Here is a 20321-nt window from a genome sequence, read left to right as displayed (position 1 = left end):
GGTCAAGCTTATAATGTAGAAGAATCAAAAATCCTGAAAGGCAAAGTGGATCATTTCTAATACTTTTGGCTTTAAAGGGTTAAAATGGAAAGGAAACATCAACAAAAACAAAGAGCATGAAAGAACCCCACCTATCAGCTCCAAGGTTCACTGACACTGAAGCACTGAATGCTGGGAAACGGCGTACTATGCCTTTAAGGCTGGGGCTCGCTTCTCGGTGCTGCGGCGTTTTTGGGGCGCCGCCGTCGTGTTCGTGAGGATTTGGGTGGACGACTGTCAGTCTGCAGCATTTCAGCCCCGATCGGATCCGACCCCCGGTTTTTCTGAGACGCTCCGCGGCGCCGGTGCAGATTTTGGGAGGGGGGAGGGGGTATGCTCACATCGGCTCCTCTGCGAAACTCAGTGACCTACATTAGCAGCCCCCCCCCTTCACACGAGTCTGCAGAGAATCGTAACGCCGACTTCTGCACGCTCCTCTGGTTTTTCTGCTGGCTTTTGCACCAGTGAAGAGAATTCTGAGCACCAAGCGCTAAGATCATCACACACACACACACACACACACACACACACACACACACACACACACACACACACACACACACACACAGGAAGACGAGCTGATTTGGGGAACGTTCATTCTGCACGTTTAATCCTCGTCACCTCATGTGACTCCGTAGATCTTCACCAAAAGGAGGTGAAGCCCAGCATCCATGATCCAGAACCGAAGAGCACGTACGAAACCTGCACCGAGTCCACGAACGGGAGTTCTCTCCTTCTCTTGTGCGATTAGAACAATTATTTCCAATCAGTTCTGCCCGAACTTCCTGATGAATTTTCATGAAACTTATCGGATTAGATTCGTAAAGTTGAAGCTGACTGTGATGAAACCAGACGGGACCCGCTCGAGATTTCTTCCTGTTCAACGTCAGTGCATCCTTTTGTCGCTACACGATACGCCCGTTTCTCGTAAACTTAATGTTGTGTGCCGCGTGGGAGTTCGACGTCCTAATTTTCATCCTCAATTTTCAGCGAGTGATATTTTTAACGACTTGCAAAAAATATGTTAAAAGGAGTAACAATCGAGGTTTATTTTTTTTATTTTTTTTTTGTCATGCGACGGATTTGGGTGTGTAGATCGCACATCGACGCACAAAACCGGTCCCTGTTCCGCCTCCTTTACGGCTCTGCCCACGCACACATAGGAGAAAGATATCACGTGTAGCGCTCAGACGTTCCCAAATCATTATCTTCACCCCCTCCTGAGAGGGTGGGTGGATTCCACACACACACACACACACACACACACACACACACACACACACACACACAGATATCATAGACAACAGGCGTGGGAGAGCCAGGAAGGGGAGATGGAGAATTTGAGCTGGAGAGAATGAGATAGAGTCACGAAGCGTCGCCTGAAACTGGGGGTGGGGGAGTGTGTGTGTGTGTGTGTGTGTGTGTGTGTGTGTGCGTGCGACCTTTTGCAAACACAAACGCGACTCGCTGACATCGGCGTGTTGTGGTGTTTCTCACCCGCCGCTCGCGGTCGCTGCTCCGGTAGAACAGTGTGACGTAGTTGAGGTCGGCGGTCTCCGACTCGGTCTGCCGCGCCTCGATCAGCCGCCCGATGTAGCGGTTGACGCGGGTCCCCGGCGAGTGCTGCACGGCGGGGGCCGAGAACGACGTCCGGCTCCGCAGCTTCTCCGACGCCGTCCGCAGGGCTCGCCGCTGTGGCGTGGAAGAGAGATGACATCATCAGCGGACGCTAAGGTGCGTATATTTGAGGTGGAATCATCTCAAATATACGCAAAATAAACAACGAAACAACTTTTTATCACAATGTTTTAACAATAAAGAGACAAAATCAACACAAAATTTAAGTAGAGAATAAAATTAAAACTCGAACATGTTCCTGCGATCTAAGAAGCAGCTGCACAAATAATAATGTATCTATCATTAATAATCAATAGAACCGACATGCAGACTCAGCTTTATTAATATTTACTGATCTGTACTCGCCGCTGACGCTGCTGATTAGCGACATTAGCGGCAGCTCTGCTCGTGTTTAAGCCGGTAAACAGCCGACCAGAGCCTCCGACTGGAACATCCAGACAGAATTAGGTCATAATTAAAAACAGCGCCTGGGGTCCAGTCCTGTCTGGACCGGCCCGGGTCTCTGAGGGAAGCCAGCGCTTCATTCTCTTCATGTTAGCGCTAGCTGGCAGTGCTATCGTACGCTAACGTCTCTTCACTTCTTCTTTCCGGAGGTGGAAATCGTATAGTATTGAAACATATCAAAGAAATTTAAAAGAAAGAAGCAAACACGAGAAAGAAAGAAAAAACGGACGTAATCAGGTTAGCCTAAGGTACGAGTTACCGTCGTCTTTTGGACAGACGTTAACGGTACCGTAACTCGTACCGTAGGCAATTGAACGCAAATTAAGTGAAAAATTATAGAATATAGTAAACTAAAATAAAAGCATATTACCGTCACGTTTTCTTTCGACTTTTCTCGCGCTTGGTGGCAAGAAAAAGGCATTTGTTTCGCGTTTGACTTCCAAATTTTGTTCGACTTCTAGGACAAAACCATTGCGAATTTTTTGGTCGAATTCTGATTTGTTCGATGTCTAAAGCGTTCGAAAACCAAGGTTTGCTTGTATTATCAGTCTATAGTACGAATGAAGAAACCCCCCCCCACTTTTTTACAATTTTCCCCACTGTGGGACTATTGAAGGTTTATCTTACCTCTTAATGAAAGAACTTTTGCATCACTAATGAAAGATGCTAGCTACAATTTCCCCTATTACTGCTAAAACTGCTGATCTAGTTCCCACCAAACCTCGTGGATGGAAGCTCCTGATGGATGACTTCTAATTAAAATAACGATCACAGGTCGTCAGTAATTGATGGGACTTATTTTGACTCGTGTCATGAAACATCACATGACGGCGCGTTCTAACCGGTCCCCAGCGGACAGCAGACCCGACCTGTTATAATTCCATTATTAAACTCAATGCTAGGCTTTTGGTGACTTGGATAATCGTCCAACAATGTGGCTAATGCTATTAGCGGAGATGATAGCAGACTGTGGGTGATTACCAGCGGTCGTGATGTAACCTCATCAGAATCATGTAGCGCTAATGCGCGGATTACCGCTTGCGGGCTATTTGTGACGCCATTCGCTAACCGCCAACATCAACAGGAGAACCAACTGGGACACCTGAGGAGGTTCTAAAGCAGACAAGCACACCTGAAGAAGCCACACCCACCAACGCCACCAGTATCAACCGGCATCAACCAGTCCGCACGCGCTAAGATGACAGGTCCTCATCGGATCGCTTCCACCGGCTTACCTCCAAACCAGGAACGCTAACGTACCACAGGACGGAGCTGAGGATGCTGCAGAATCCAGCAATCCAGATTAGCGTGCGAGTGTGTGCAGCAGATTAGTAATCCGAGCAGGATTTCAAGGCCCGATCAGGACTTTTCAACCAGAAGCGTTCCGACCGAGGCGTCCAGCGCACCTTGTCGTCGTCCTCGCAGGTCATGACGTTGGAGAAGGGGATCTCGGCCTTGAACATCTTCCTGCAGTGCATCAGCTGCACCAGCAGGTAGCACACCGTCTTGAACTTCATCCTCTTGGCTGGTTTGATGTCGGACAGGATGAGACCCGGAAAGATCTGGAAGTGGAAACACACGGAGAGGAACGGGGCGTGAGCGGACAGACGCCGCAAAGAGATCGCAGGTGCATCAATACGGCGCACCTTGCGCCTGTGCGATGGCACGATGAAATAGGTCTCGATGTGGTGCTTCTGCAGGAAGGCATGTCTCTCATGGCCGAACCCAGGCTCCACCTCGTAGTCGCCGTTCAGACACTCCAGGGTGGTCCGGGTGATGTGCACCTTCCTGCGCAGAGCAGACGACACAAGGTTAGCGGCGGACGTCTAAAAGAAAAAACTGTGAAATAATTTAATCAAACGCAGACCTTTGACAAGCAGAGGTCAGCGTTTTATTTCATTCTCTCATTGCAAAGTTGAATTTGTAACCAAGGCTCAAATCTCAGCATTAGCATCTCATTCTGTTAGCATGCTAAGCATTTAATGCATTAAATGCATTAAATGCATATATATATATATATATATATATATATATATATATATATATATATATATATATATATATATATATGTACATAGAGGTTTACCCATCTGGAGGTTGTGTTTCTCTTCCATCTTAATGCCAAATCTATTCAAGATGATCTAAATATAATTAAACTACAAAAACGTCCTAAACGCTCCTTGTTTCTACAGCAGCTTCCAACATCGATCGTTTAAAACGACGTGACGGATCTCAGGAGATGTCACTACGACAGCGCTAATCCACGCTACAGCTGATAGCCTCCTTTAACGGAACGGATCCATATCTGTCTATAATTATCCACATTTATAGAGACGAAAGCTGTCTAATTACTGAGATACGGATCTCGTAACCTTCAGATGGAGATTCTGCTAATTATTCATCAGACAGACGTTATTTTATCACAACTCCAACTGTGTTTAATTCTTTTTATCGTCCGTCCAGCGGATTTGTTACGGATTTCCTTATAAATAATAGAAGTGGTGAAATGATGGACGAGTCTATAAAAGGACGTATGGAGAGAGAAGCGCTCGCCACATCATAAGGCTGTACTCTCTGTTGCTGGGATACAATGTGTGTGTGTGTGTGTGTGTGTGTGTGTGTGTGTGTGTGTGTGTGTGTGTGTGTGTGTGTGTGTGTGTGTGTGTGTGTGTGTGCACTGACCCAGGCAGCCCCCCGGCCTCCATCACGTTGGCCAGCGTGACATCGTTTGACCAGACGTCATACTGCCATTTCCTGAGGCCCAGCACGCCACACAGCACCCGTCCCGTGTGCAGACCCACACGCATGTTCAGGTCCACCTCCGTGGCCTCCACCACCGACCTGCGAGGGGGGAGGGGAGGAGCTTAAACTCGACTATTGGAACAAGAACATCGACTGGAAACTGGGCTCTATTTAGCGAAAATGCTAATTCCGAAGTTAACAGTAGGCGGGAGTCCAAGGGTTATGTATGTGACATGCTATTAGCATGCTAACACATGCTAGTAGCATGTCACGTCAAAATAACAGACGTGTCCACCAATGAGAGCTGGAGGAGGTGATGAGGTTGGGGCAGGTCAGAGGTCACCTGCTGACCCGGGCACATGTGACTCACGCGATGGTGTCAATCATGTCCAGCCCCATCTCCACGCAGCAGTGGGCGTGGTCCGCCTTGGGCTGGGTCAGGCCTGACACGCAGTAGTAACAGTCGCCCAGGATCTTGATCCGCCGGCAGTGGTTCTCCTGCAACACGGAGACACGGATCTGAGGGAACAGTCTGGAAAGGGGTGGTCATCGGTTACCATGGAGACTCACAGCCAGCAGATCTGACCTGGACACGCCGCGTTGGAAGGATCACAGTCTCTGGATCTCACTCACTTGTAACGCCCCCCTTTACAGGTGGTCTGACTGTAGGGGTAACGTCTCTGTTACAGGTGGTCTGACTGTAGGGGTAACGTCTCTGTTACAGGTCTGACTGTAGGGGTAACGTCTCTGTTACAGGTCTGACTGTAGGGGTAACGTCTCTGTTACAGGTCTGACTGTAGGGGTAACGTCTCTGTTACAGGTCTGACTGTAGGGGGTAACGTCTCCGTTACAGGTCTGACTGTAGGGGTAACGTCTCTGTTACAGGTCTGACTGTAGGGGTAACGTCTCTGTTACAGGCAGTCTGACTGTAGGGGTAACGTCTCTGTTACAGGTCTGACTGTAGGGGTAACGTCTCCGTTACAGGTCTGACTGTAGGGGTAACGTCTCTGTTACAGGCAGTCTGACTGTAGGGGTAACGTCTCTGTTACAGGTCTGACTGTAGGGGTAACGTCTCCGTTACAGGTCTGACTGTAGGGGTAACGTCTCTGTTACAGGCAGTCTGACTGTAGGGGTAACGTCTCTGTTACAGGTCTGACTGTAGGGGTAACGTCTCTGTTACAGGCAGTCTGACTGTAGGGGTAACGTCTCTGTTACAGGTCTGACTGTAGGGGTAACGTCTCCGTTACAGGTCTGACTGTAGGGGGTAACGTCTGTTACAGGCAGTCTGACTGTAGGGGTAACGTCTCCGTTACAGGTCTGACTGTAGGGGTAACGTCTCTGTTACAGGCAGTCTGACTGTAGGGGTAACGTCTCTGTTACAGGTCTGACTGTAGGGGTAACGTCTCCGTTACAGGTCTGACTGTAGGGGGTAACGTCTGTTACAGGCAGTCTGATTGTAGGGGTAACGTCTCCGTTACAGGTCTGACTGTAGAGGTAACGTCTCTGTTACAGGCAGTCTGACTGTAGGGGTAACGTCTCTGTTACAGGCGGTCTGACTGTAGGGGTAACGTCTCTGTTACAGGCGGTCTGACTGTAGGGGTAACGTCTCTGTTACAGGCGGTCTGACTGTAGGGGTAACGTCTCTGTTACAGGTCTGACTGTAGGGGGTAACGTCTGTTACAGGCGGTCTGACTGTAGGGGTAACGTCTCTGTTACAGGCGGTCTGACTGTAGGGGTAACGTCTCTGTTACAGGCGGTCTGACTGTAGGGGTAACGTCTCTGTTACAGGTCTGACTGTAGGGGTAACGTCTCCGTTACAGGTCTGACTGTAGGGGGTAACGTCTGTTACAGGCAGTCTGACTGTAGGGGTAACGTCTCTGTTACAGGCGGTCTGACTGTAGGGGTAACGTCTCTGTTACAGGCGGTCTGACTGTAGGGGTAACGTCTCTTTTACAGGTCTGACTGTAGGGGGTAACGTCTCTGTTACAGGCGGTCTGACTGTAGGGGTAACGTCTCTGTTACAGGCGGTCTGACTGTAGGGGTAACGTCTCTGTTACAGGTCTGACTGTAGGGGGTAACGTCTCTGTTACAGGAGGTCTGACTGTAGGGGTAACGTCTCTGTTACAGGAGGTCTGACTGTAGGGGTAACGTCTCTGTTACAGGAGGTCTGACTGTACCCTGATATGTGTGCTAGGGTAGTTGTGTTTGTAGTTGAGCCCAACTCTAATTGCTCTGACATGCTCTTGAAGTAGAATCCCGCCCACGTATTCCCAGACAGATCAGCTATTTGTCACAGTGCACGCACACACACACACACACACACACACACACACACACACACACACACACACACACACACACACCTTTGCAACACACACATACCTGTGTGTGGGTCTCCATTTAGCTCTGTGTCACTCAGTCATCAGAAAATCACACTGGTATAACCACAAAACTCTGAGACACACACACACACACACACACACACACACACACACACACCGTGGATTCATGACAACTGCAGGGTTAGAGGTAGAGATGAGAAGTGAGGAGACGGGTCCACTGGTTTTCTGCTCACGGGAGCAGAAAGATTCTGGCGTGGGAGGATATAAGAATTCAGAACGTGGATGATTATTCCTGTCTGTGTGTGTGTGTGTGTGTGTGTGTGTGTGTGTGTGTGTGTGTGTGTGTGTGTGTGTGTGTGAGCACAAATGAGGGAGAAATGATCATCTGACAGCACGCCACGTCTCAAAAGACAGATATCTGTGCGCTTTTGGCGGTGAAGCGGTAAACCGGCCGAGAGGGGACGCTTTCGCCAAGATGGAGGCGAAGTCGGCGGCCGGATTGGTTCGTCTTCATTACAGTTTCGATAAAGGTTTGGGTTGAATCCGCCGCGCGTCTCTTAATCTTCAGTTTGAGTCGAGCCTCTGGGGAGGAAACGTGTTGCGTGGCACGCGGCGGCGACAGAGTCGCTTTGAAAGTGCATCTCTCTTCGGCTAACACGACAGGGTATAAATCTCAATTAGGATGCAGCTGTGGCTACACACACACACACACACACACACACACACACACACACACACACACGTAGTGTATACACCCCCGTCAAGAGATTTCCATATAATGGCCTTCAGCCTGCAGATAGGAGCCACATCTCGCCTCGTATCTGACTCTCCCAGCGTTAAGCCGTGACCGATCGCTGGGCTGCAGAATGAACTGAAGAGATAATCCTACTGATCACGTGACCCGTGTGTGTGTGTGTGTGTGTGTGTGTGTGTGTGTGTGTGTGTGTGTGTGTGTGTGTGTGTGTGTGAGTAAACAGTGGAGAGAGGTGCCTCTCCTCCTCTGCTGAGGAGACGGTCGTGACGTTGGGATTAAATGCAGACGTGGCGCTGAGGATCAGATCGGTTTCTAAAGGTTAATGTGTTTAATGGGTCCACATACAGGAAGTGACCATCGGCGTAAATCTGAGCGCTGACGGCCGACAGTCGACCTGAATGACATCAAACCCTCAGGAATTCATCTCATTCACATCCGTCCTTCACGTTTGTACTTCCTGTCCTTCCGGTTTGGCGCTAAGCGCCGACGGATGGTTTTAATTTGTCCCGCCTCCGTGTGCGAGAAAACGACCCGCTGGACCCGTCAGGCTGTTGACGACTGTCAATAAAGATTGGTTTGAAAGCTCCAGCGAGGCGGGTAGAAGTTAATTTAGCAAACAATTAGCAGTCCTGTGGGGGGGGGGGGCGGCAGCGGCTAACAGTTTCACAAACGACCTCCTGGCGACAACCAATGGCGCGTCAGGAATTCATCCGACCATCCGGCGACCGGTCGAGGGGGGGGGGCCGTTGTTAAAGATGCAGTTGCCTCATGTGACCACTAGAGGGACAAAAATCCCCAAAAATACATCCTTGGATATTTTAACCTCCCAGAACCGGATTAGGAACCGGATCTGGATTTGGTTCTACATGTGAATGCTTGGAGGTGGATCTGAAGTGGATTGAACCCCCACCCGACCCGCCCCCCCCCAAAAAAACCAAGTAAATCAGCTGATAAATAAGCTCATGCAGTATTAATAGAAGTGATCTAGTGGTAGATAAGCTATCACACACACACACACACACACACACACACACACACACACACACCTGCTCAGCCATTATCTCCTCCTTCGATCTAAAACCAGTCCATCCCTCCCTCACCTTCCAGTTCCCGCTCCTCCTTGACCTTCATCTCCTCCTCTTCCTCCTCAGCTTTATTCCACTATTAGATCAATATACGTCTCCGTATAATAAATGAGCTCCTGGACTAAATAAATAATACATTCAGTTTTCTTGGAGGCTTTCTGCGTTGCTGAGGAACAACAGGCACAAGCTGGAGCACCCCCCACCACCACCTGAACCCCCCACCCCCACCTCGGCTTCTTGATCTCATAACGGAAGATAAAACTGAACGCCAGCTGCACCATCGGTTCCGTTATTAACGGAAGAAACGCGCCGTCGTCCCGTTCCGCGGATCCGTTTCCAGGAAGCGCCGTTCCGCTCCTGGAATTAGCATCTTAAGCTAATGGATTAGCGCCGGCGCGTTCACACCCGTGTTAAAATTAGATCCTGATGAGGAAAAACACATCGGAGGCGTAAAAACGTCTTAAATCATCGCTCCGGTGTTTCCCCTCAGAGACCAAAACGGAGCTAAAAGGAGCGTCCTGATTGGATGGACCCCACTGATGATGATGATGATGCAGGTGAAGGAGGAAGAGCGCCTACCGTGGCCAGTTCGTCAAACTTCCCGAAGAGTTCGTTGAGCAGCTTGACGAGTTCCTGCGCCGTGCACTGAGACGCCAGGCTGGTGAAGCCCACGATGTCGGCGAATAGGATGCTGCAGGACGACAGGGGTCAGGGGTCACTCAGGGGTCACACTAACCCTAAGCCAGGGGTCGTGTTTCTTTGTGTGATCGATTTGTTCTATCTGTTCTCTCTATCTATCGTCATGACGACTGATCCAGTGACGGAACAGAGGATGGAGCAAAGCATCATGGGATCAAGAACAGGAATGAAAGTCCGACAAAGCGTTTGTCCAGCCGACAAACGCCCGTCATCAAGCGGCCACGCCCCTCTACACACCTGGTCCAATCACCTGCCTTCCTGCCATGTGAACCACATCTTTAATAGCCCCTGATGTTAGCGATAGCGTTAGCATGATGCTAGAGTATCGCCCCAGTTTGGGGTGATGTCAGGCCGCCATGACAGTTGAGAACATCTGGAGATCTGCAAGCATGCTGGACCAGCAGGGGGCGCTGCCGCTCCGGAACACGCCTCATTACGTGACCCAAGCGTGTTCAGGAACACGTCAGCGCTGCTCCCCTCCGGAGCCGTCCTCCTGCTCTTGACTTTGACGTGGCGGCGTGTGACACCTGACTCCGCCCCCCCCCCCACTCCCGGCAACACGCCTCCGCGAGCCGTGGTTGTCATGACGACCCCATACCTGACATTGTCGTGACGTTGGATGTAGATCTTGTGAAAGATCCTCTCAGGTGGCTTCAGGAAGTCCTCCTTCATCTCCATGGCAACGTTCCTGGGCAGGAGGCTCATTAGCAGACGCTCCTGGGGAGGGAGAGAGAGTGTGGGGGGGGCACCATGTCAGAACTTTGAGGGGGGAGGACAAACGTGTTTGTGCAGGTGTGAGCCGACAAATGGATTCACGCTTTGTTCCGGACGCAAACGAGGAGGAAGAACCAGGAAGAAGAGGAAGAGGAGGAGGAAGAGGAAGAGGAAGAGGAAGAGGAAGAGAAGGAGGAGGAAGATCAATGGAAACACGACGCAGCAAATTGTGGAACCATCGTTCAGGTTCAAAGTTCATTAAAACACACTCAGATTATAATCTGAAGAAGAAAAGTAAGACTTAGTTGTTAATGGAGGAGGAGGAGGAACAGGAGGAAGTGAAGGAGGAGGAAGAGGAGGAAGTAGAGAAGGAGGAAGAGGAGGAGGAAGTAGAGAAAGAGGAAGAAGAGGAAGAGGTGGAGGAAGAGGAGGAGGAAGTAGAGAAAGAGGAAGAAGAGGTGGAGGAAGAGCAGGAGGAGGAGGAAGTAGAGAAAGAGGAAGAAGAGGAAGAGGTGGAGGAAGAGGAGGAGGAAGTAGAGAAAGAGGAAGAAGAGGAAGAGGTGGAGGAAGAGCAGGAGGAAGAGGAAGTGAAGGAGGAGGAAGAGGAAGTAGAGAAAGTTTTTTTTTTTTTGTGCAAAAACACTCTAATCACATTCAGAACATTTTACAATTTTACATTAGATGAAACTTCAAAAACACTAAACACCAATAAATAAAAGGAAATACAATTTAAAAATTAGTTCATTATAACAGGAAGTTTGCAAAAGTGAGGTGATCATCAACTAAAGTACATAGGACACCACCACATGACACCAGATGTTCCTGAAGTTATTCAGGTCTTTTGTTATTTTATAGCGACGTCTGATGTTACAGCAGAAAACAGGAGCTGCTTCTGGAGCAGTATTGTTTTCAGTTCTCCTCTTCCTGCTCACAGAAATTGCGAGTTTTGCCTCCCCAGAAATAAAATTTAAAAGCTGCCACTTTCTAGATGAATTTCCTGATACTAAAGTTTTCACTGAACAAATTAAAAACATTTGTCAGAAGAGTGAAGAGCACTGCTAGTCTCCCACACCCACTGAAAGCATGAAAGACTGTCTCCTGAAGGGGACAGGAGGGACACTGGCTGGACACCGCAGGGTTAAAAACAGAGATGTGATGTGGACCTCAGGGAAAGGGTCTTTGCTGTCCGGTACAGTCCCTGTACTACAGTCCAGGAGGAGGCTTCTCTCCTTCCCAGGGAGTGTTTGCCTCCACAGTTGTCCAGAAGTAGAGAAAGAGGTAGAAGAGGAAGAGGTGGAGGAAGAAGACGAAGAGGGAGAGGAAGAGGACATGGAAGAGGAGGAGGAATCATCAAAGCTGCGTTAGGACACGACGTCTCACTCTGCGCTGGAAGCTGAAGTCGTCCTTCATGAAACCTTGAACCTTTAGCTGAACCAGAGACTGAATCAAACTTTTGTTCTTCCTCTTCTTCCTCTTCTTCTTCTTCGTTGGTGTGGGTTCAGTTTGACCTGAGGTGACCCCTGCTGAGCAGAGGCCACGCCCCCGACAGCGTCGGCAGACGGCTTCTTCTTCTGATGAAAGGTCTGGAATTCTGTTTGGATTGAGACGAAGAACGTCGCTGCTCCTCAGCAGGAAGGTTGTGGGTTTGACCCCCCCCTGAGATCGCGTCCCGCCCCGCCGCAGCAGTCGGATTGATAAATCAACCCCCCCCCCCCCACACACACACACACACACATCTACATGTGTTTGTTTGTGCACCCCGTCTCGCCTGCAGCGGCGTGGAGTCAAACTGGAGCAGGAAGTCAAACGGCGGTGAATGAATGATGAATCACCGGGGGGGGTGGGGTAGATTTCACTAAACTGGAGAAAATGTTTCAGAAGCAGCAGATTTAAAAAGAGATCTGTTTAATGTCTTCATTTCCTCCTTTAGTTTCATGGGAATCCATCCCATAATGCCTCAGAAACCCAGCTGACGACTGTGTGACCCCTCTGACACAGCGGGAGCTGTTTTGTCCGTTGGGTCCCTGAATGCATCGTGTGACGCGATCGTCCATCGATCCGGAGCGGGTAGATCGGATCAAACGGGATCGGATCGGACTGGTTCGGACTGGAACGGATTGGACCGGATCAGACCAAACCAGACCGGACCGAACTGGATCAGACCAGACTGGACCGGATCAGACCAAACCAGACCGGACCGAACTGGATCAGACCAGACTGGACTGGATCAGACCAAACCAGACTGGACCGGATCAGACCAAACCAGACTGGACCGGATCAGACCAAACCAGACTGGACCGGATCAGACCAAACCAGACTGGACCGGATCAGACCAAACCAGACTGGACCGGATCAGACCAAACCAGACTGGACCGGATCAGACCAAACCAGACCGGACCGGATCAGACCAAACCAGACTGGACCGGATCAGACCAAACCAGACTGGACCGAACTGGATCAGACCAGACTGCATCAGATTAAACCGGATCAGATGGGACTGCATCAGATCGGACCAAATCGGATCTGAAGAGATCGGACCAGACCTGAATGGATCAGACTGGATCGGACCGGATCAGATCAGCCCAGACTGGACTGGATTGAATCGAACCGGATCAGCCCAAACCGGATCTGACCGGACAAGATCGGACTGGATCGGACCGGATCAGACAAGACCAGACCGGACCAGATTGGACCAAAGCGGATCTGACCGGACCAGATCGAATCAGACTGGACCAGACCGGACTGGATCAGACCAAACCAGACCAAACCAGACCAGACCAGACTGGACCAGACCGGACTGGATCAGACCAAACCTGATCAGCCCAGACTGGACCTGATTAGACCGTATCGGACCGGACCGCACCAGATCGGACCAGACCGGATCTGATCGGACCAGATCTGACCGGATCGGATCGGACCGGTTGCTTGATCCCAATCAGGGGTCTGGTTCCACGCCCCCAGATAAACTGTGACCTTTCCTGGGGTGGGGGGGCCGTGGAGCCAATCTGCTTTTATAATTACCTGTCAGAAGGGTGGCGGTCACCGCCGGGGGAGACGCATCCTCGTCTAATCGGCGGCGCCCAGGTGCGCGCCGGCGCTGCGTACGGGCCAGACGTGCGCCGAGGCATGTCGCTCACACGGGGTAATTAATTCTCCATAGAGCCCCCGGTGTGGGTGGGTTGAGGCGCGTAACAAAGTGTTTGTGCGTGTTAAAGCGTCCTGATTGCTCCTTTGTTAAGTTGTTGGTGTAGGTGTGCTGGGAGGGGGCGGCATGTGTGGCGCCGGTGCCGCCGCAGTAATTGTTCTTTCCTTAAATAGCTGCTGTCATAGTTACTGCGTGGCGGTGGGCAGGTTGTTAGAATACATCGACACCTGAAGCCGGAAAAAGAAAAGAGGAGGAAGAGAACGTGGAGATCTGATGAACGGCGGCGCTCAGAGGGTGGGGGGGGGGCTCAGAGGAGGAGGCGGGCGCTCAGAGGAGGGGGGAGGGGCTCTGGTCGAGTCCCGGTTTGGACCCGAGGAGTGAGTTACTACAGGGATGAGGAAGAACAGTGTTCTCTGACAAACACGCCTTCACACGTGGTTCCACATCGGATTCCAATTTGAATTGCTGCCACGGAATGCAAACTGGATTCACATCTGAATCAAAGCTGTGAAACACAAACTGGATTCACATCTGAATCAAAGCTGTGTAACACAAACTGGATTCACATCTGAATCAAAGCTGTGAAACACAAACTGGATTCACATCTGAATCAAAGCTGTGAAACACAAACTGGATTCAGATTGGAATTCACCCAAAGAGGAAACGCAGCGACAGCGAATGCAAAGGGTAAACGTCACACAACCATTGGCCGGACTGGTGCACAAACGTGTCAGCAGGTCCGCCTTGGTAAGGGGGCGGAGCCTATCCTAGGTGACTGGGCAGAAGGCGGGGTTTATTCTAGGGCCACACCTTCGCACGTGGAGTCGGTTTGGAGTCACGTCGGCGTGTTTTTACAAGTGAGAGGAACCTGGACCACCTGGACCCACCTGACCCGCGTGGAGGCGCGGGACCGCTTCCGGTCTCACGCCGCCGCCGCCGCCTCACCTGCTTCTCGTTCTCGTCCTCCAGCCTCAGCCGCTCCTCGATGCAGTTGCGCGCCTGCAGGAAGACTTTCCTCTGCGTTCGCTCGGTGAGGATCCTCACGAAGGCCCCCGACAGGTTGACGCTGACGAACAGCACGGCGTTGGCCACCAGCTGCAACACACACACACACACACACACATGAAACAGCGTCACATGTCCACATGTGTGCAATCACACATCCTGGATTAGACGTCACGAACCTCCATTAATCCATAGGGTGGATTAAACGGCATGGATTACAGCCTGACTTAAAGAACAGAGCGTATTATCACTCACTGATCAGGAACTATCGATCACGCCGCTCGCTTTAATCTGGATGATGAACCTTCTGTCATCGATTCCGTAAAGGTCAGAGGTGAAAGGTCAAAGGCAGCCTTCTAAAAGGATGGAGTTTCGTCCTGATTGTATTCCTCCGCTCGCTAAAAATAAAAGTGACATCACAGATTTGATGCTTTTATCGCTTTTATCTCCACCTCTTGGATCTATTTTTGGCGGGCGGATGGATTCGGTTCTAGTCCCACTTTAAGGTCATCTAGAACCCTGACTCTAGCTCCTCCTCTTCCTCACAGCTGTGCGTAAAAGTGAAACTTGAATCCTACAAACTAACTGGGAGCAGGAATCGATCCTTGATTGGTGTTTTTAACCCTTGAGGGTCCGCTTACCGGTCTCCACAGCCTCTGCTTCCTCCCGCTGAGGGACGTCGCTATGACAATGAAGTGGGACGCGGCCAGCATCACCCCGAACAGCACCGCCAGCAGCGTCCGCACCGGCAGCAGCACGTAGGCCACCAGCGTGACGAGCATCAGCTGCCACATGCCCTGCTCCGGCGCGCCGGCGGCGGCGCTCACCGGCTCCGCCGCGCCGAGCGCCAGCAGCGGGAACGGGCAGCAGAGCAGCGCGAAGGTGAAGCTGAACAGCAGCGACAGCTTGGCGATCTGCTGCAGCTGCGTCACCTGCAGGTACTTGACGTTGGTGACGATGAAGAGCGAGAGGAAGACCACGCAGTGCACCGGGTACGAGCCCTTGGATAAGGTGAGGCGCGGGCTGGACAGCAGCTCCACCAGCGACAGCGCGGACGCGGCCACGATGAGCACCGCCAGCGCCTTGAGGGTGGCGGTCTGCTCCAGCTTCAGGTTGTAGCTCTGGAACAGCGCCTCCAGCTCCGGGCTGTTGAACTCGTCCTCACAGGCGATGGCTCCCAGGGGCGCGCCGGCCGGGCAGTGACCCTTCCTCCGCCGGGTCTTGACTCTTTCGAATGGCATCTCCTCCATGTTCCGGCCATGCATGAAGCGGGGACGGTGCGCGACCCTCCCCCCCCTATACTCCCCTTCTTCTTCAACTTTTCTGCTCCTCTCCTCCTCCTCCTCCTTCTTCTTCTTCCGCGGGGAATCGAACTGGCACCCTCTCCCGGTTCATGCGTCCTGGATGTGGGAGCTCGGAGTCCGAGAGGGGAGAGGGTGGCCGTGGAGACGCGGAGCGCGCACGCCCTTTCCACAGGTTGACGACTGTTGGTGTGTCGTCAGGAAAGTAGCCCGACCAATGAGCCTCTCTCTCCCCCCACCTCACTCTCTCCCCCCTCCCTCTATCGGACCACCCGCGGTGCCTCACACGGGGTTACCATCCTGCGCTCGGCGGGCACCGAACCCTCCGACAAGACTGCTCCCCCGGCGTCACTTTCTCCTCTCCCGTCGCCCCTCACGCGCGTTAATAACCCTCCACGTGTTCCGATCTGAGGTGTGAAACGGCGGCGGTTGGTCGGCGGTTGGTTCGCGGAGCAGCGCTGGTGATTTCCCTCCACGGCGCGCTGCAGTCAGAGCTGATGTAGTTCCCGGCTAAAAATAGCCCCCGCTGCGCCGGGCGGATGGTCCAATATAGCAGCGATTCGGTCTTTCCCGCGTCTCTTCCCCTCATTTGGTTTTATTGCAGAGTCAGGGCGCAGCGTGCAAACGCGCGGGAAAGGTGAACGGTTCGCGCAAAGACCGCGTGGAAACGCACACGTTTTTTTTTGCACAAATTTGAGTGCAAGTGTGAGATGATGACGCGCACCCCCCCCCCCCCCAAAATGTGATGCACCATTGTTGTGGAAAAGGGGGGGTGTGTCGTTCGCGTGCGTGGACTCACCTGTAAAAATGTCACGTGAAAGTCACGCGTTCGCACGTGCGAGTTGGGGTTTGGTTCAAGATGAATAAAAATTTCAAAAGGAAATCCAAACAACGTTTTCACAAACTTTTTTTCTTTCACACGAGTGTCGTGGTTATTTCCACACGTCTTTGGTCACGTGTGGTTTGATCTCCGCCCACGTGAACCGAAAGTTTCACGTGAAACCGAAGTCATTCCACATCTGCAGCGGGAATCAATGGAGGGGAGGTTTATGTGTGGGCACCTAGGGGTTAATGACGCCAATCAGATCTGATCAATAGTGTTCTGAAGCCAACATCTGAAAGAATGTTTGATCAGCTGATCAAGTAGGAAATAAAATATATCGATCAGCAGACACATCACGTTTGACTGGAGCAGCAAAGACATTCATGCAGTGGATCCAGCATGATCCTGATCCAGAGCATGATCCTGATCCGGATCCTGATCCAGAGCATGATCCTGATCCAGAGCATGATCCTGATCCGGATCCTGATCCAGAGCCTGATCCAGATCCAGAGCATGATCCTGATTCAGACCCTGATCCTGATCCAGATCCATAGCATGATCCGGATCCAGAGCATGATCCGGATCCAGAGCATGATCCTGATCCAGATTTAGAGCCTGATCCAGAGCCTGAGCCTGATCCAGAGCATGATCCTGATCCAGAGCATGATCCTGATCCGGATCCATAGCATGATCCGGATCCAGAGCAGGATCCTGATATGGATTCAGAGCATGATCCTGATCTGGATCCAAAGCATGATCCCGGTCCAGATTCAGATCACAAGGCTGGGTTAGTGTCCATCGTGCACCAAACCACACCTCCACAAGAAGGGAACCGTAAAACAAACCTCTAGAATTTCGACACAACTTTCTCTGACTGAAGGCGTTCTTTCCTGACCCGTGAATCATTCCATCCAGACTCCCGGACATCCGTCCAGCAGGTTCTGAGCTGTCGCGCTAAAAATTAGCTCCTGAAGCTAACAATCAATACATGTTTAATGTGATGCTCAGCTTCAATCAAAATCACATCCCTCAACTGAACAGAAGCAAAACCACCGTCCTGGTGAAACCCTCGACCTTCAGAGGACCCGAGTCTCCTTGGAGGCGTCGGATGGTGGAGATCTCTGACGACCGTCTCGCCGTCACAGGCGTCAATGTGAAGTCTCCACATGCACACGGTCAATTAGTATGTCGTCAATATCCGCTTTCGTCCGGCGCTTCAGGAATCAATAGGTCAGCAGGGTCACGGCGGGAGGAGGAAAGACAATCTGACCTCGTGTGGGGGGGGCGCGGAATACGACGGTGGTCCCGCTAACGGAGATCGTATTCAGTGTTACAGCTGGCGTTGGGATAAAGCTCCAATCAATGATGAGAATTGATCGGCCGCAGAGCGAGAAGAGCTTCATTATCACCCTGTGAATGTCTGAAGATGGAATGTTAAACAACAAGCAGGTTGTTTACCAGCCAATCAGCTGTAAGCAACATCCACGAAGAACACACCTGAACCATTGGACAATAATCGTCATGGAAACGCGTTCAGGGTCGGACTCGCTTTTAATTGGTCGGTTCAGAACCAACCAGCGTCTGGGTTGGGCTCTGACGTTTGTGGGTCACGACGCTTCCAAGAAGGTGATTGGTTCATTTGAAAGAGCGACAGCCAATCAGAAACCTCCAGCGGTCGCATCTTCTGCTGTTAGAAATGTCGTCTGAGTGATTTGAATAAAGTTAAAACAAAATAAAGCTCAACTTCCTTTTGGTTTAAATCCGAACCTTTTGTACGTTTTCCTGACTTCCTGTTTCTAACGGCGAACCTCAGCTTCCTGTGGGTCGAAGCCGCTCTGCTAACAATTTCTCGTAGATTTGGAAAAATAAAATTTGGGATTATTTTCAGATCCGTTTCTCTCGCTGCTCAACTAAGTGACAGCTGCACATTTTTTTGGACCATCCCTCTTCTCTTCCAGGATACCTTGACAGACCCCCGTTGTCATGGCAACAGAGGCAGGAAGCCAGCAGTTGTGACTGATACGCTGCCGAGGTGTTTCCCAATCCGACACCCGTCTCCCGTCTCCCCTGACACCAGTTTCTTCCTGGCGCTTTTTCCGGAGGCGATTGCGTCGCGTATCCGCGGCGACACGGCGCCCCCGCCAGGCCCCGCCCCCCCAGCTCATTGTGCTCACTGACATTTCTCCAAATTGAGGCTCCGGCATGAAGGATTGGGCGGCGCACATGAAAGCTTCCAAAGGTGACTGGAGGGAAACAAGACGGAGGGCGCGAAGAGCGCCAAGACGCACGTGTGGACGCCGCAAATTCATGCATTTATAATAAAGTTTGGAAATGTCAGCGCGACTCGGCGTCACACCTGCGACCTCCGGGCGTTCCAGGTGATTTCCTGTCCTTGAGCGCGTTCGTGTGTTTACGCTCGGAACAATTAGCTCCACGCCGACAGGCGGAAGGGATCAACGCGGGAACAAAACCTCATGCATAAATGGCGAGATTTATGCAGCGGATAAAAGAGCTCGCCGCCGCCGCCGCTACATGGATTTATTCTAACAGGAAGCAGCGATCTGTACTTTTTAAGACGAACATCTTAATTACATCAGTGCAGACGAGCGGCGCTCGAATTCCGCACTTTTTCGCGCTCCGCCGAAAAGGTGCGGAACAAAAGGCGTAACGGCGAGCAGAAATGGCGCCGAATCAAAGCGTGTATGAATTAGCATTAGCTGCTAACTCAGGAGGAGTTAGCACCAACGTTAAACTGCTCGGAATGTTGATGACATCACAGACGGGTGTCTCTGCTGCCCGTTTACCGAACCCCCGTTTTTCAAAGGGGGTTCAGTTCCCTTAAATCTGTCTGTGACGACTCGGCGACGCCACTTTACTGTCTTCCTAAAGGCCCGGCAGATTGCATGTATATATCCATACACGCACGGGGGGGGCGGAGGAAGACGAGGCACAAAAAAAGAGAGCGTTCAGCAGCAGGCTGTGTGTGAATGTGTGTGTGTGAATGTGTGTGTGTGTGTGTGTGAATGAGTGTGTGTGGCCTCTTGGGTTGCGGTGTGTGTGTGGGAGTGCTATTGAGAGATATTTTTAATTCTGTGTGTCAGCTCCTCTCATCTCCCTCAGCAAGAGATGCTGGAGCAAAGCTGAGAAACATTTCCAAAGCAAGCATCGTTTAAACACACACACACACACACACACACACACACACACACACACACACACACGCACACACACACACACACACACACACACACGCACACACACAGAACCTCTTTCATGTGGCACCAGTTGCGTCTCTGGAAGTTTTTTTTATTTTTAAAAAGCCCTGCCAGATTGTTCTGCGTTCTTTATGAATTTCCCCTCCGAGTGCTTATGAGAGAATTTTACATGAACGCGGCTGAAATATGAATGCGATACAATTCAAGATGAATGCAAATGAACGATAGAATCTGCTGCCGCGGCAACGGAGACCATTCAATCTGATCGCGAAGGTGATGAAAGATGGAACGGACCCGACTCTTCCACGCACAAAGAAATCTACAACTTCTGGCGCGGAGGAAAGAGGAGGCTTTTAAGTCTCCTCTGAGTCGCAG

General features: G+C 51.2%; 1 protein-coding gene across 1 annotated transcript in view; it reads right to left on the bottom strand.

Annotated features, from left to right (window-relative positions):
- The window catches only part of LOC137599338 (adenylate cyclase type 1-like), a 29836-nt gene extending 12712 nt beyond the window's left edge, over positions 1-17124 (bottom strand). Inside the window, exons 1-9 of the mRNA XM_068320200.1 lie at positions 15249-17124; positions 14548-14697; positions 10342-10460; positions 9624-9735; positions 5234-5361; positions 4804-4962; positions 3768-3909; positions 3528-3683; positions 1537-1731 (exon numbers count right to left, since the gene is read on the bottom strand). Coding sequence (XP_068176301.1) covers positions 1537-1731; positions 3528-3683; positions 3768-3909; positions 4804-4962; positions 5234-5361; positions 9624-9735; positions 10342-10460; positions 14548-14697; positions 15249-15872 — 1785 coding nt within the window. The 5' untranslated portion in view covers positions 15873-17124. The remainder of the gene's footprint in view (positions 1-1536; positions 1732-3527; positions 3684-3767; positions 3910-4803; positions 4963-5233; positions 5362-9623; positions 9736-10341; positions 10461-14547; positions 14698-15248) is intronic.
- Between the last annotated feature and the right edge of the window lie 3197 nt (positions 17125-20321).

This window comes from Antennarius striatus, chromosome 7 (genome assembly GCF_040054535.1).
Source record: "Antennarius striatus isolate MH-2024 chromosome 7, ASM4005453v1, whole genome shotgun sequence".
NCBI lineage: Eukaryota > Metazoa > Chordata > Actinopteri > Lophiiformes > Antennariidae > Antennarius > Antennarius striatus.
The sequence above is the reverse complement of the archived record's forward strand: the minus strand, read 5'-3'. Positions and strand labels throughout refer to the sequence as shown.